General features: G+C 44.4%; 1 protein-coding gene across 3 annotated transcripts in view; it reads right to left on the bottom strand.

The window, feature by feature from the left end:
• Positions 1–1,127: 1,127 nt before the first annotated feature.
• LOC133138321 (adenylate cyclase type 6-like) overlaps positions 1,128–16,077 on the bottom strand; it is a 55,781-nt gene continuing 40,831 nt past the window's right edge. For 2 of the 3 annotated variants that reach the window (XM_061256962.1, XM_061256960.1), the window contains exons 11-24: positions 14,240–14,268; positions 12,650–12,797; positions 12,435–12,532; positions 11,908–11,995; positions 8,635–8,751; positions 8,319–8,477; positions 7,800–7,975; positions 7,237–7,269; positions 7,044–7,070; positions 6,067–6,199; positions 4,967–5,230; positions 3,013–3,217; positions 2,353–2,477; positions 1,128–1,405 (exon numbers count right to left, since the gene is read on the bottom strand). In XM_061256962.1, the coding sequence (XP_061112946.1) occupies positions 1,277–1,405; positions 2,353–2,477; positions 3,013–3,217; positions 4,967–5,230; positions 6,067–6,199; positions 7,044–7,070; positions 7,237–7,269; positions 7,800–7,975; positions 8,319–8,477; positions 8,635–8,751; positions 11,908–11,995; positions 12,435–12,532; positions 12,650–12,797; positions 14,240–14,268 (1,731 nt within the window). In that variant the 3' untranslated portion in view covers positions 1,128–1,276. Of the gene's footprint in view, positions 1,406–1,877; positions 2,117–2,352; positions 2,478–3,012; positions 3,218–4,966; positions 5,231–6,066; positions 6,200–7,043; positions 7,071–7,236; positions 7,270–7,799; positions 7,976–8,318; positions 8,478–8,634; positions 8,752–11,907; positions 11,996–12,434; positions 12,533–12,649; positions 12,798–14,239; positions 14,269–16,077 lie in introns of those variants that run through there. The other variant, XM_061256963.1, reaches the window with a different exon arrangement.

The raw sequence follows: 16,077 nt of genomic DNA, 5'->3' as shown, positions 1-16,077 counted from the left end.
CATGAAACAAGGTCCAACAGAAGAAAGAAAACTTCAGAATTTCAGAACTGTTCAGCATAAGCATCAAACAAAGGACAGATGTGTCTTGCCTTTCTCATATTAAACACTTGTTCTTTGGTCATTTTGTCTTCTCAGTTTGTATATACATATACACATATATGTATATAGGTATACTGCTTCATAGTGTTCCTGCAAAATCCATCAATTCAATAAATAAAGACTCCAGAATTGCAGTCTAAGTACCTGTATTTATAGTTCTCCCAAAATAAACATAACTAGAAAATCAAAAATACATACAAATAAAAAAAATGTGTAATATTTAGTCATGTTCCTTCTGAGGCAAAAGGCCTTTATTAAATAAAATTGTTATTGTTTTACTTTTTCCTTCAAATTTGCCTCTGGGAGAATCCTGCAACGGAGATAAACATACATACATTCATACATACATACACACACACTCACACACAGAAACACGTACATACACTCACATGAGCTTACACACGCGCACACACACACACACACACACACAGAGGCACATACAAAAACAGGTACACACACTTTCTCTCTTGGGCATGCGACTCTCATGCGAGTCTTGAATGTGTATGCGTGCATGTATGTGTCTGTATGTGTGTGTGTGTCTGTATGAGTGTGTGTGTGTGTGTGTGTGTCTGTATGAGTGTGTGTGTGTGTCTGTATGAGTGTGTGTGTGTGTGTGTGTGTGTCTGTATGAGTGTGTGTGTGTGTCTGTATGAGTGTGTGTGTGTGTGTGTGTGTGTGTGTATGTGTGTGTGCGTGTGTGTGTATGTGTGTGTGTCTGTATGAGTGTGTGTGTGTGTCTGTATGAGTGTGTGTGTGTGTGTGTGTGTGTGTGTATGTGTGTGTGCGTGTGTGTGTATGTGTGTGTGTCTGTATGAGTGTGTGTGTGTGTCTGTATGAGTGTGTGTGTGTGTGTGTGTGTGTGTGTATGTGCGTGTGTGTGTATGTGTGTGTGCGTGTGTGTCTGTATGAGTGTGTGTGTGTGTGTGTCTGTATGAGTGTGTGTGTGTGTGTGTGTGTGTGTGTATGCGTGTGTGCGTGTGTGTGTGCGTGTGTGTCTGTATGAGTGTGTGTGTGTGTGTCTGTATGAGTGTGTGTGTGTGTGTGTGTATGCGTGTGTGCGTGTGTGTGTGTATGCGTGTGTGCGTGTGTGTGCGTGTGTGTCTGTGTATCCAGAAGCCTGTGTCTCTGAGTCAGTCCGTCTCCGTGCTGTACAGTAGGAAGCCTCCCGCAGCTGCTGCTAGCTGCTGGTTGGTCCATCATTCAGGAAGTAGGTGGTCATCTCGCCCTTCCCCTTGACCTTGACCACGCCCCTACACTCCAGCTGGTAGTCTTTGCTGGCCAGAACCTGGTACAGATCTGTGGTCACCTGGAGGAGCAAAGGAAGAGTGCCATTTCAAACTTTCTCGTGCATCTCTCTTTTCTTGTATCATGTTTTCTTTTTTGTTGATGATTTTAAATTGGATATTTTGTATCATGTTTGTACCATGTTTATTTTGTATTTTGCCCAATGTAAGGTGACCTTGAGTGTCTAGAAAGGCGCCACTTCAAATAAAATGGATTATTATTATTATTATTATTATTAAGTATACAGTGAGCATGTAGTTATATTTTTTTAATTACATTTTAATTACTCAACACACTGAAATAGCGTATTCACTGTTTTAATGAACTAGGCTGCTAAACTGCCTGTAATCACGCACCATGCGATCACGTTACTTTGACTCCTGCCTTCAAAGTGCGTCTCGTTACACGCTGCCTAAGCCTTTGAAGGACAGTGAATAATCAGGCAGCAGGGCAACGAGGCATCAAGACAACTGCCTTCGGTTAGAGACGCAGCCTATATCTTCAGGCTCCTTCCAATCTTTATTTTTACATTCCGTCTGTCCCCATTCCTCGTCTGACACGGAAATCAATTGACATTTGCCAGCTTCAAGGCCACTCCAACCCGTTAAATGTTCCTTGAAGGTGCTAGGAGCCAGGAGCTGGAAGTCCCCCAAACAAGTTTTGAGCAAGGAACCATGAGCGCATGCTTTGCTGAAGTATCTTTTTTGGAATGCGTGACGTACGAACGATCGACCTGTGGATCCGCCAATGTTCATGCTTTTTTTCAAAACCAATTTCACCGACCGTCAAATTAGCTGTAATCAAATGAGCCCGGGGAAATGATCTAGCTGTAACTGCTTGTTGTTTATTAGAACTACAGTAATATCTCAACATCTGTGGGACCCCAGTGAGATCATGATACCACACAGAGGAAAAATACAAATGTATTGAAATTTGACAATAATATTTTATTAGTTACAGGGCGGGTACCTGGATGCAGTCCGGCACGCCGGTGCTGTCCATGCGGCTGGCCACGTTGACCGTGTTCCCCCAGATGTCGTACTGCGGCTTCCTGGCCCCGATGACTCCAGCAACCACAGGCCCCATGTTCAGGCCTGCAGTGGAACATCATCACACCGTTTCCTTCTGCTTTACAGCCAATCACAATCCAGAGGTGGCCATACTGGCCAATTAGAACACAGTGCAAAAGTCAGGTTTGTCTTTCATCTACTTCTGGTGTCTTAATGGGGTAACCAAATTCTAAATATTATATTTTGTGCGTACCGCTACTCTCTCAAATTCTAATGCAAAATGTTTTAAAAAACAGGAAATTAATTTCTCAATATTGCCAAACCCTACAAAAATGTTCATATTAGTATAGGTGAATAATTACAGTAATAATTCTCTCCCTCTATTTATCCCTCTCCCTCCCCATCCTCTCTCTGGGTCTCTCTCACTCACACACACACACACAGACACACAGACACACAAGCATGCGCACACACACATACACACACACACACACACTCGCGCGCGCATGCACACACACACACACACACACACACACACACACACACACACACACACACACACTCGCGCGCGCATGCGCACACACACACACACACACACACACGCAGCGCGGCCCCTCACCGATCTTCATCTGGAAGTTGTTGAAGGAGTGCTCGTTGATGTAGGTCATCTGCTCGCGGAGCCGCATGGCGTAGTCGGCCAGCGCCAGGATGTGCGAGCGGCCCTCCCTGTCGTAGGTCGAGTCGTTCAGGCCCGACGCCGCCATGTAGGTGCTTCCGATGGTTTTGATCTTCTCCAGCTGCCTGAACTTGTCCTCGCTGATGATCTGGGGGGGGGGGGAGGGGTGCAGAGACGTGAACATGAGCGGGGTAGACCTGGGGCGCTCTCTGAATCACGTTGCCCCCCTCCCCCCCTCCCCCCCTTCCTCGCACCGCCTGATGACACACAGGCTGAACATGGTTGTCGTGGCAACAGACCACATCCTCTGTTGGCCCCGCCGCATCTCCTCTCTGCTCTGGCCCCCCCAGGGAGCGGAGCGAACGACCCGCTACTGAGAGAGCGGCCCAGTCAGACTGACAGACACCCCCTGTTTACACTGCAGCTCGGATCAAACAGTGCTGCCCTCTGGGCATTCGCCCTGGGATTACCAGCTGTCCCATTCCACACTATATCCTGAAAGCCATTTTCTACTCAAAGCGCTACCATTTCCATCTCTCCATTGCTTTAGTGTTGGTTTATGGGCCATTCCACGGCAACTCCAGGAGGTTGCACCACAGAACCTCTGGGATTTTTCCTCTTTTTCTGTGTGTCGTTAAGACAATCATGAGATCTAAAATTCATGAAAACTTGAGCTTCGTACTCCATTTCGTTTTCCCCGGTAGAGCCATTTAAAATTTGCCCGGTGTCGCACTGAAAAACCCGTTGGGGCTCTAAATACGTAGAGGTCCATACCTTTGTAAAGAAAAGCCCAAAATAAATTTATACTTCATATTGTATACCAAATTTCTTTCTAGAAAAAGTTAAGGATGTAACTTCAACCTATCCCAAGTAGAGTTCAGGAGAAATTTCTCACACTTCCGGGCAGGTCTAAATGTGCCAAAAATGGCCAAATTGAATATTCCATGGGTGATATCTCAATGAGTGTTATTAGTAACATGTGTATCTTTACACAATGCATACAAAATGACAAAGATTTAGGGCTTTTATTTACAAAGTTATGGACCTCTAAATATCATATTTTGTGCTACAACCTGTTTTTCATTGCGACACCTGGATAACTTTAAATGGCTCTACCGGGAAAAGCATGAGTTTTCAGGAATTTTATATCTCATAACCAACACAGAAAAAGAGAAAAATCCAAGAGGTGCTGCGGTGCAACCTCCTGGAGTTGGCATGTAATGTCCCTTACCGTATTCACCGTAGAAGCAGAGACACTTGGGGCCCTTACCGTATTCACCGTAGAAGCAGAGACACTTGGGGCCCTTACCGTATTTACCGTAGAAGCAGAGACACTTGGGGCCCTTACCGTATTCACCGTAGAAGCAGAGACACTTGGGGCCCTTACCGTATTTACTGTAGAAGCAGAGACACTTGGGGCCCTTACCGTATTCACCGTAGAAGCAGAGACACTTGGGGCCCTTACCGTATTTACTGTAGAAGCAGAGACACTTGGGGCCCTTACCGTATACACCGTAGAAGCAGAGACACTTGGGGCCCTTACCGTATTTACCGTAGAAGCAGAGACACCTGGGGTGCCCTAGAGCAGTGTTCCTGGAGATCTACAGTCCTGTAGGTTCTCACTCAAGCCCATTCAACAGCTATAGCCAGAGTTCTTGTTGAGCTGCTAATTAGTATAGAGTCAGGTATTCCAAATGAGGGTAGATCTACAGGAACAGGGTTGCAACCACTGCACTAGGCCATGGCTGACAGCGGGCTTTACTGTGAGTGTGAGGCAATCACACAGGCTTAAAGGCCTGTTCTCTCCATTAAACCTCCTCATGTCCCTCAATCCTCTCCTCCCCCGAAAGCCTCGCCCCTGTTTCCTCAGAGGCCCCCCACCCCCGCCCCCCCTCACCTCGTCGAAGTCAGCGATGATCTCGTTGAGCAGCCGCAGACACTCCACGCCCTCGTTGTTGGCCTCCAGCTCCACGTAGAACTCGGAGAAGTTGCTGATGGAGGCGAACATGACGGCCACGCACTCGCAGGACTGGTAGTACAGCTCGTCGTTGCGGCGCTCCCGCGCCAGGAAGTGCGCAGCCACGTCCTTGGGCAGGATGTTGTGGAGCAGCCGGCGGTTGTAGGCCTGGAGCTCCTCCATCTCCTCCTTCTCCTCCGTCGCCTGGGGAGGGGGGGGGGACACCGGGGGCGGCGCACCCAGCTTTTCAGCTCCTCACCAGTTACAAGCAGGTGAATTACTAAACTGCTAGCCGTTTTTTTTGAAACGCGGATAAAAGTGGTTTTCGTTTTTAGCACTTTGATGGTATTTTTATATATTTATATGAATTTTTTGTTTCTGATGAAGGTCTGGCATTGAAATGTCAAATAAACGCGAATTCCCACGGTATTTTATAGCAGTATGCAATTGTTTACTTTTCAGGTGTGTAAATATCAGGTGTGTAGATTTCCTCCTTCTATGATACTCATAATAATGTCGTTTCAAGGGTTGTGAGCGAAACTAATTTTGCAAGTAGATCAACATGAACAACAAAAAAAGAGCAAGGCTTGCTCTCATTTGAATTTTTTGTTACCTTTTCAAGTTCCTTTTTTAGTGTTCAAATGACCGTAAACGGGGGGAAGCACACGCTTCACCGATGAAGGAAATCGAATGATAAATTTGAAAAGAGGAAGGAAGTTGCTTTTTGGTTATGAGAAAAGGCATTTGAACCCAGAAACTTTAAACCACCACAGCGTAGGGTTTTCCATGATCCTGGTAAAATTTGCTTATAAAAAGAAAAAAAAAACCTTTACATGGAAGAAATGAAAACCCTGGAAACTCTATTTCTCTCAAAGACTTTACTGTTTTCAAACACATGTGAAAAGACAAGTGGAAACATCGCTGCCACTTGCATTGCAGGTGCAGGAAGCGTGGTGTAAACACAGCGTGTGTTGCGCTTCAGCAGAGCTGCTCTCTATGGGTGGCGCTTTGGCCAGCGTGGGGCGAGGGCGAACGTGTACCTGCAGTTTCCACAGGAAGTCCAGGCGTGCCGTAGACTCCACCTGCTGGGCATGCAGGTACAGCGCCAGCACAAACACCGTCAAGATCACCGGGGTCATGACCTTCAGCGACACCTTGGTCATGCTCTCCTGGCTGCAGACCGAGAGAGGAGGAAACCGGAAATGCACTCATCTTCAGCAGTCTAAGTGCCTAGAAATACTCATATTCAGGAGTAAAGTGCCTAGAAATACTCATATTCAGCAGTCTAAGTGCCTAGAAATACTCATATTCAGGAGTAAAGTGCCTAGAAATACTCTTATTCAGCAGTCTAAGTGCCTAGAAATACTCATATTCAGGAGTAAAGTGCCTAGAAATACTCATATTCAGGAGTAAAGTGCCTAGAAATACTCATATTCAGCAGTCTAAGTGCCTAGAAATACTCATATTCAGGAGTAAAGTGCCTAGAAATACTCATATTCAGCAGTCTAAGTGCCTAGAAATACTCATATTCAGGAGTAAAGTGCCTAGAAATACTCATATTCAGCAGTCTAAATGCCTAGAAATACTCATATTCAGCAGTCTAAGTGCCTAGAAATACTCATATTCAGGAGTAAAGTGCCTAGAAATACTCATATTCAGGAGTAAAGTGCCTAGAAATACTCATATTCAGCAGTCTAAGTGCCTAGAAATACTCATATTCAGCAGTCTAAGTGCCTAGAAATACTCATATTCAGGAGTAAAGTGCCTAGAAATACTCATATTCAGGAGTAAAGTGCCTAGAAATACTCATATTCAGCAGTCCAAGTGCCTAGAAATACTCATATTCAGCAGTCTAAGTGCCAAGAAATAAACTCATCAAATGTAAATACAAACACACTCCCTCCAGGTATTCATTGGTTGAATAATATTGCATATTTCACTTGTACTCTTAAGAGTTCACAAACAATGGCAATGAGAAATATGAGAAATATGGAAATATATTCATATGTAGACCTACCATGGCTCTGTTTCATTGAAACTGGTCCTGTAAAAAAGAAGAAGAGAAAGGTTTCAGCTCCAGAGCGCACAGGAGGACACAGGAGGAGGTGAGAATCCTTTACACAGAGGGACAGACACAGACAGACAGACGCAGACAGACAGGCAGACACAGACAGACAGACAGACACCCAAAGGGCTCCTGTGGTACCTACCCATCCAGAGTTTCATTGAAAGCTCTTTGATTACTAAAGAAAAACAGAGGCTCAGGGTTAACTGTGATGGTACAACCATTTCATAACACGGTCGACAGTTTCCTGCGCAGAAGAATAGCACACGGACAGTAACGAAAATATCAACACACACTGGAAAAACAGCGGCAAATGCACAGCAATACTGAACAATGACAGAGTAAATGAAAAGCTTAATTTGACTAATTATTATAAAACTCTGGATCATATATTGATTACACAGTAGTAGAGAAATATATTTAATTCCATAGTTGTGTACTAGCTGCCATGCAAAGGGCTAAACTCATACGTAGCTGCCTCGCTCTCTGGTTGACGATCCAACATATCAGAAGCTAGCACACACTGCTAACGATGAGGTTTTGCTAAAAAGGTGCTCATTGCATTTTTTATGTAAAGTTGACTAACTTGAACTTGTGTTTCCATTAGTGTTTCAATTAGTTCATGAGTTTGTGATTGACAGCACATGGATGCTCCACCCATCAGAGGAGTGTTGTATGATTGGGTGAGAATCTCCCAGGAGGACTCACATGGCGTTGGCAGTGACAAAGAGGTCAGCGTTGTCAAACAGCGCCCCCTGAGGCCACTCTGCCAGGAGCAGGTAAGAGAGCTGGATGAGCAGCATGAGAGCCAGCTTTCCAATGCTGCTGATCTGCAGGAACACTGAGCAGGCCAGCAGCGTGAGCAGCACACTGTAACTGAAGTACTGCAACACAGAAACACAGCGTTACACACACACACACACACACACACCCATACACACACACACACTCATATACACACACACACAGTGTTACACACACATACACACACACACACCCATATACACACACACACACACACACACACACACCCATACACACACACACACCCATACACACACACACACATACACACACACACACCCCCCCATATACACACATACACACATACACACACACACCCCCATATATACACACACACACCCACACTCACACCCACACTCACACACTCACACATACGCCCAAGCAGTCTTACACACTGGGACAAACGGTGTGAAAGCGCCTCACTTCGGGGAAGTGACAGGGTGGAGCGTGGCCGGGGCAGTGGATCAGCCCGTCCTGTGCAGACTGAGACAGGTTCCGGATGAGGCAGACGCTCACTGAGTCCTCAGAGATGTTGAAGTCGCTGGAGATGCATTCTATCAGGCTCTCTGTGTTACAGGCGAACTGCGGAGAAAGACACAGAGTGGGGAGGTGGTGAAGGCACAGCTGAAAACACACACGTGTGCGCGTGCACACACTCTCTCTCTCACACACACACATACACACACACACACACACACACACACACAGCAGTGCTGTGTAAATGTGGGACAGACCTTACCATGTTCACAAAGGCAGAGACGAAGACCAGGAGGATGGTGAAGACACCCACCAGGGTGCTATTGGTACGGGATTGCACAATCTTCTTCGACACAGTCTGCATGGCAACTGGAAACAACTGTTGGGAGACAGGTGGTTGTGTATTTACATACACACATACTGCAAAGGATTACATCCATTTTACATGTGCTCCCGCGGATTTCCATAGACACATACTGTAAACAGATACATCCATTTTACATCCACCCCATACATTGTGATTCATGTATCGGCATAAAGCATATAAAAAAATATCAATAAGGGAACAAGAAAAAGCAGCATACTACAGTATCACAGCAAGGACACAAACTGGGTCTTTATTAGTTTCTTTTTAAATATTGTTCCCCAGACAATATGGAAAATAGGAGACATACCCAAGTCACATGCCCTCCTTTCAAAGACGAATGGCCGTCTCTCAACATTGAGGTTTGTTCAAAATAATAACAGGCAACACAGTAACAAGAGTGCTAACACTGCCAGTAATAATACTCTGAATGGGGAAGAGGTAAACAAGAAACTCCCACCGTTTCCATCTCTCTTTCTTTCCCTCCCTCGCTCCCTCCCTCCCCCTCTCCCTCTCAGAGACAGATGACTTCATTATGGTGAAGTATGTGGCTTCTGTTGAACTGTATTTTCCACATTTAGGACGTGCAGCCCTCCTTCCAGCTTTGAAGATGACAGTGAGCACAACCTGCCCTGTGTGTGTTGCCAGGTGCGCCGTGTCTGTTGGGCTCCACAGCCCGCTCTCCCCATGGCTGTGCTTTCTCACTCTTCTCCCCTGTTTTTCCAAGATGGCTACAGTACATAGTCCTGCAGTGGTGCATTTTCTTTTCAGGCCTAGATAAAATGCTTTGTGTTTTGGTGTGGTTCAATAAGCGATGTCGTTTTTTAGTCTGTTATATGCTATTGTGCTGTTCTGAGGCTGTTTGTTGTTTGTGTGTCAGTTCAGAGAGACTTGGCTGTCCTTCTGCAAAATAAATGTTGCCCTCAAAGGACCTACCTGGTAAATTAAGATAGGAATTGGGGCAACATTTTTTTAAACCAAAAATGAAGAAATGTTTGTTCGCCAGTAAGAGGCGGTATTGCCCTAATTGTGCCCTAGCGTAATTGTGAAACCTAGGTCCTGATTTACTAAGCCTTTTGCAATGATTTTTCAGGTGCACACATGATATATAACGTACTCAACCATAGTGACAGTAAGTGTTTGAAGTTTCAAAAAATCGTTGCCGCTAGTAAAAAAAATATGAGCAGGAATGCGTAACTGGAATTGCTAAAATAACACAAACAGGGTTGTGTGTTTGTATTAGTTATCCTCCTAAACAATCACAGAAAATAAACGGTGAAAGACTTCTGTGAGAAACAACCAGCCATATAAATAATTGAGCTTCTGGGAGAAATAAAATATGTCATGTCTCCGACACAACGTTCGCATTCTATCCCGGCAATAGTCAAGCTCATTGCAACGGTACATCTCACATTCAAACGACAATAGCCGCCTCAACTGGAATACGTAAAACATTTTGTGCACTGTATATGCTTTTACGTGGCAGCCAATACAAGGAATACGGCACACTCAGTTAAGATATTCAATGCACAACACAAATGTTTTAACTATGCTGTTTAAGATCTGCCTCTTTCCTAAAATGCAGTTTGCAGGCAGTCCCATCCGCTGTTTACATAATGAGCTATCGCCTTCAGAAATAAGACGTTAATTTCAGGCAGACTGCGACTGCACCAACATCCCGTCGTCAGGCCGTACTTTGCGATGCGAGATTCATGTACGTAAATCTGGGCCCAAGTGCTTTCTTTCATCAATACCTATGTCTTTCTAAAATAAAGAGTATTAGGCATTGGTTATATGTAGTGCCAGGGCCAAACTCTGACAGTATTCCTCCCATAGTAACACAGACGTCATGCACACTGAAACTACAACATACTTAAATGTGGACTTCATTTAAATTCACACTTTATCTAGTGGGCATACATTGTATTACGCCAAATGTTGTCCCCTTTTTTGCATAAATGGAGCACAATACCAGATTCACAAAGATGACCGCAAAGTATCACTCACAGTAAGCATTCATTTTTTTAAAGCTTTTTTAAGACCTAAAACCTGGCAGTAAAGTGGTGCAGTCTATTTACAAGCCATGCAATGCACCCATCATGACAGCTGTCAGCGCTACAAGAGGAAGGCACCGCTAACATGTTCAATGTGCAAGAGAGCAGAGCAAAGAGAGGAATAATTATTTGTCAATACAGGCCAAGTCATGCAGCACAAACCTGTTTGGTGACAAACACGGCATGAACCTGCCCTATAATTAGCAATAATTTAAGTAGTCTGTTTCATTGTACAAAGACAAATATTTACACAGCCGTAAAGAGCTTGCAACTTAAATAAAAAATTCTTAACTCAAATTCTATGAATCGAGATTGTGTTTTCTAAGAAATACTGAAGAGTTCCATGTGCTGGCTATTCAACTGACCTCGTCTGCGGCCCAATGATACCTTTCATAGTCATTATTAACTATGAACCAGTCTTTGTGCAACGAATGAAAATTAGTCCCTAGTAAAATGGCAGGCAAGTTAATATCGCTGAAACAGCCCTTGGTCAAATCAAATCAGATCTGTGCAACACCAGGCTCGTACTCTATTTGTACGTTCGGAGGTAACCTGACAGCGAGACCCATCTCAGACAGCGGAGATGAGCAGCAGCTGCAAATGGAAACTAATGCAGTGCAGAAGATAAAGCTTGTTAACTGAGCAGGCAAACAATGGGCATGGATTTGCATCAATAAATCAGTTATTAATTTGGCGTGGGCAGTGTTTGCAGCTGTTACACAGTGAGCCGCAGGAACGGCACACAGTATCTTTCGACCCCTATATGTTTGGAAAACACAACTTGTTGACGTGCAAACACGGCTTCATTTCCATTTGTATTTGAATTTGATTGAGAGGGCAAGCGAGACAGAGGGAGCGAGAGATTGCCACGCGTAGCATGATAGCATACCACGCTCCGAGGGACATGGAATGACCACGCAGTCCCGAGAATAAACCGATTTTGATGGTTACCACTGACACAGGGATTAGTAACTGCAGCTCTGACATCATCACCGATCTGGGGATAATTATAATTTGCTATTTACACCAGTATTTTGTTTTTGTTGTATGCACCATATACAGGTTTTGGGATTCATTGTTTTGGTGAAGCTCATTTGAAGCTCATTTTGACACATACCTTAATGCAGGAGTAGATGGCACAGATGAAGAGGATGTTGGCCAGGATGATGAAGATGCTGATGTAGATGCCCAGCATTAGTGGGGTACTGTGGAAGGGAAGGAAACCGGTCAAACTGCTCAGTAGGTAACAAGAGACCAGACATATGTGTGTGTGACCGGACATATGTTTGAATGAGTGTATTTGCGTGTGTATACACTCACTGAGTACTCTATTAGGAACACCTGTACACTTACTTATTCATGCAATTATCTAATCAGCCAATCATATGCGCAGCAGTGCAATGCATACAATCATGTAGATACGGGTCAGGAGCTTCAGTTAATGTTCAGTTAACCATCAGAATGGGGGGAAAATGTGATCTAAGTGATTCCAACTGTGGCAGTTGGTGCCAGACAGGCTGGTTTAAGTGTTTAGTAAAGTAAAAAAGTGCTCAGTGAGTGTTGTGTGTATTTGTGTGTATATAAGAGAGAGTGTGTGTGTGTGTGTGTGTGTGTGTGTACGTGTGTGTGTGCAGGGTCACTCACTGTGGGAAGATGACTATCTGTATGAAGGAGATGAAGCAGAAGACCAGCAGAGTGCAGGCAACGTATCCCCCAAAGCGATCGTCCACCTTCTTAGAGTACTGGCAACACACACACACACACACACACAAGCCATCAGAAAACACAGCTAACACTCACAAACAGGCGAATGAACAGTACTCAGTTGTGACTCAGTGTGGGGGCGGGGCAATGCTCACCTTTTTCTCCAGGTCAGGGGTCTGGAAGGTGAGCAGAAACTTCTTGACGTGATCTTTCCGCAGCTGGTCGATGCTGCGGGCGTCGATTGCCCGCCCCAGAAACTCATCCACCTCGTCCTCAGGGTCCAGTGCCTCCTGAGCACCCCGGCTGGAGGTGGAGGAGGAGCAGAATACATTACACTGCGTCTGCTGCATTATACACACTGTTACATGCGTCCGCTGTGCTGGAGAAGTCCATCTCTCCATCTATCTAGCTATCCATCTATCTATCTTTTTCCTCTTTTGGCTGTTGAATCTTTGAGGTACTTAATGGTCAATTGAATCTGGGGTTTATGATTGGTTGAAAGGAGGACGACTCAAAGTACTTTTAAAAGACTAGACCTACATAGTCAAAATAAAAAATAAAATATCCATGTATTTCTTTATATGTCCATATCATAACCCTAAGCCATACTAAAACCCTCAGCCATATCATAACCCTAAACTGTACTAAAACCCTCAGTCATATCATAACCCTAAACCGTACTAAAACCCTCAGCCATATCATAACCCTAAACTGTACTAAAACCCTCAGTCATATCATAATGCTAAACCGTACTAAAACCCTCAGCCATATCATAACGCAAAACCATACTAAAACCCTCAGTCATATCATAACCCTAAACCGTACTAAAACCCTCAGTCATATCATAACCCTAAACCGTACTAAAACCCTCAGTCATATCATAACGCTAAACCGTACTAAAACCCTCAGTCATATCATAACCCTAAACCGTACTAAAACCCTCAGCCATAACATAACCCTAAACCGTACTAAAACCCTCAGCCATATCATAACGCTAAACCGTACTAAAACCCTCAGTCATATCATAACGCTAAACCATACTAAAACCCTCAGTCATATCATAACGCTAAACCGTACTAAAACCCTCAGCCATAACATAACCCTAAACCGTACTAAAACCCTCAGTCATATCATAACCCTAAACCGTACTAAAACCCTCAGCCATAACATAACCCTAAACCGTACTAAAACCCTCAGTCATATCATAACCCTAAACCGTACTAAAACCCTCAGTCATATCATAACGCTAAACCGTACTAAAACCCTCAGTCATATCATAACGCTAAACCGTACTAAAACCCTCAGTCATATCATAACGCTAAACCGTACTAAAACCCTCAGTCATATCATAACGCTAAACCGTACTAAAACCCTCAGTCATATCATAACGCTAAACCGTACTAAAACCCTCAGCCATAACATAACCCTAAACCGTACTAAAACCCTCAGCCATATCATAACCCTAAACCGTACTAAAACCCACAGTCATATCATAACCCTAAACCGTACTAAAACCCTCAGTCATATCATAACCCTAAACCGTACTAAAACCCTCAGTCATATCATAACCCTAAACCGTACTAAAACCCTCAGTCATATCATAACCCTAAACCGTACTAAAACCCTCAGTCATATCATAACGCTAAACGCCAGCACTCTCCCTCTCAGGGCTGCGGTGCTTTCCTGAGGGCCCCACACTGCAGAGGTCAGGGAGCTGAATCAGCCCAGCTGCTGCACATACTCACTTATCTTTACTGGAGCTCTCATCAATGCCCTGGGAAAACAAGGGGAGAGATCAGCAAGTGGACACGCACACACGCACACACACACACACACACACACACGTGCACACGCACACACGTGCCCACACACATACATGCACTCAGGAATACATGCATGCTGAATCACACACTTACATGCAGACACAGACAAACCAGAACAGTTAATCCCACAGAGCCAGACAGAGGATTTAAGTACCATGCCTGTGGGTAGGGCACAGGCGCAATATACTTAATACGTATGCACACACATATGTACATATACAGTACATACAGTATACAGTGGTGTGCAAAAATGTGGGCGCCCCTGGTCAAAAAGCCTTTTCCAATTCATATCTAAGTGAAAAGAAGTTAACCTGACCTCTAAATGGTACAATGTTAAACATGACACATTCCTTCACATTTTAAAGCAAGATTACTTTATATTTACATTTTTTACAGTTTCAAAATAACAAAATAACGCAAAAGTTATGCGAACCCTGTCAGTTAGTACTGTAACTCCTCCTCGGGCAACTATAACAGCTTGAAAACTCTTCCTGTAGCCAGCTAAAAATTCTCAACACAGTCTTTCAATTCCCGCTTTTCGAATTTTCAGAACACCTCTCGCTTTCTTCGGGTTGTTAACACCAGCAGAACAGCCACTGCAGTTGGATACTTTAGAAGTCATGGAGTTACTTCAGAATAAAAGGTTCAGTCTTGGAATTATACTCACCTGACTCACTGAATCCCTAATGAGTAAATCACCTGAGTCTGGGCCTTAGTAGTCATCTTTTTAAAAAGTAACAAAGAATAATCCAAAAGGGTTCCCAACATTTTTCACAGGGCCTTCTTCCTATTTCTATCATTTATATACAGTAAAAAAGTCTCATATTTAACTCTACCATTTAGAGTTCAGGTTTGCTTTCAATGACGTACAGACTCATTGTAACAGACATTTAAACCAGGGGTACTCCGCACCCCACTGTATATATACAGAGAGAAAGAGAGCAAGAGATGAAACACAGCAAGCAAGAAAAAGAGAGGCTGAGAGCTTTTATACAAGCTAGATAAACGTGCTGTACAGTGGCAAGAGGACCTTTGGCAGATCTGGTTTAGAGGACAAATAATAATGGCCACATGCATCACACTGCCATGACAAAATGGCCAGTTTGGGATCTGTGGTCAAGGTGAATTTCACCCCTAAAAAGCAACGGCAGCACAGCTTTGAGAGGCTCCTCGTGGTCATGACATAACCGTGCCGATTACGTGATCTCTTCCCACTACTGCTCTCTGCCCTCATTGTGCCACTAAAGATGATGTCACAATGGACACAATGTCACTGCCAGCACTGCAAACTGCCCTTACTGTGCTGATAATGATGATGTCACAATACATGTGAAGCCACTCCCTGCCCTGCAGTCTGCCCTCGACCTCATTCTGTGTGCACCAGCAAAAACAGATTCAGAGCTCTTTCACATGATAACCACAGCAGTGCATGTGATGTAAAGGTACAGGTATAAAGTTACAGGAAGCTGAGATTAATTGGAGTGTGCGCATCTCTTGACGTGCACGTACAGCTAAAACTACAGTGTTTCTTTCGCACCACACCTTGATCTGTGCCGGTTTGCTGTACAGCTCAGGACATTATCGTGAGGAGAACCTCCAGCCAATCAGAGCCATCGAACTGCCGGCCCTCCCCGAGGAGGTGGACTTGCTAATGAAGGGCAGCCTGAATAGGGACGCAGTGCGCGCTGCATGCAGCAGGTGGCGATGTTACACTTGCGACACCTCCAATAAATCCCTCAGAACAGATGCAATGGCTCACT

This window comes from Conger conger, chromosome 10 (genome assembly GCF_963514075.1).
Source record: "Conger conger chromosome 10, fConCon1.1, whole genome shotgun sequence".
In the NCBI taxonomy this organism is placed as follows: domain Eukaryota; kingdom Metazoa; phylum Chordata; class Actinopteri; order Anguilliformes; family Congridae; genus Conger; species Conger conger.
Note: the sequence above shows the minus strand (reverse complement) of the source record. Positions and strands in the feature narration are given on the sequence as shown.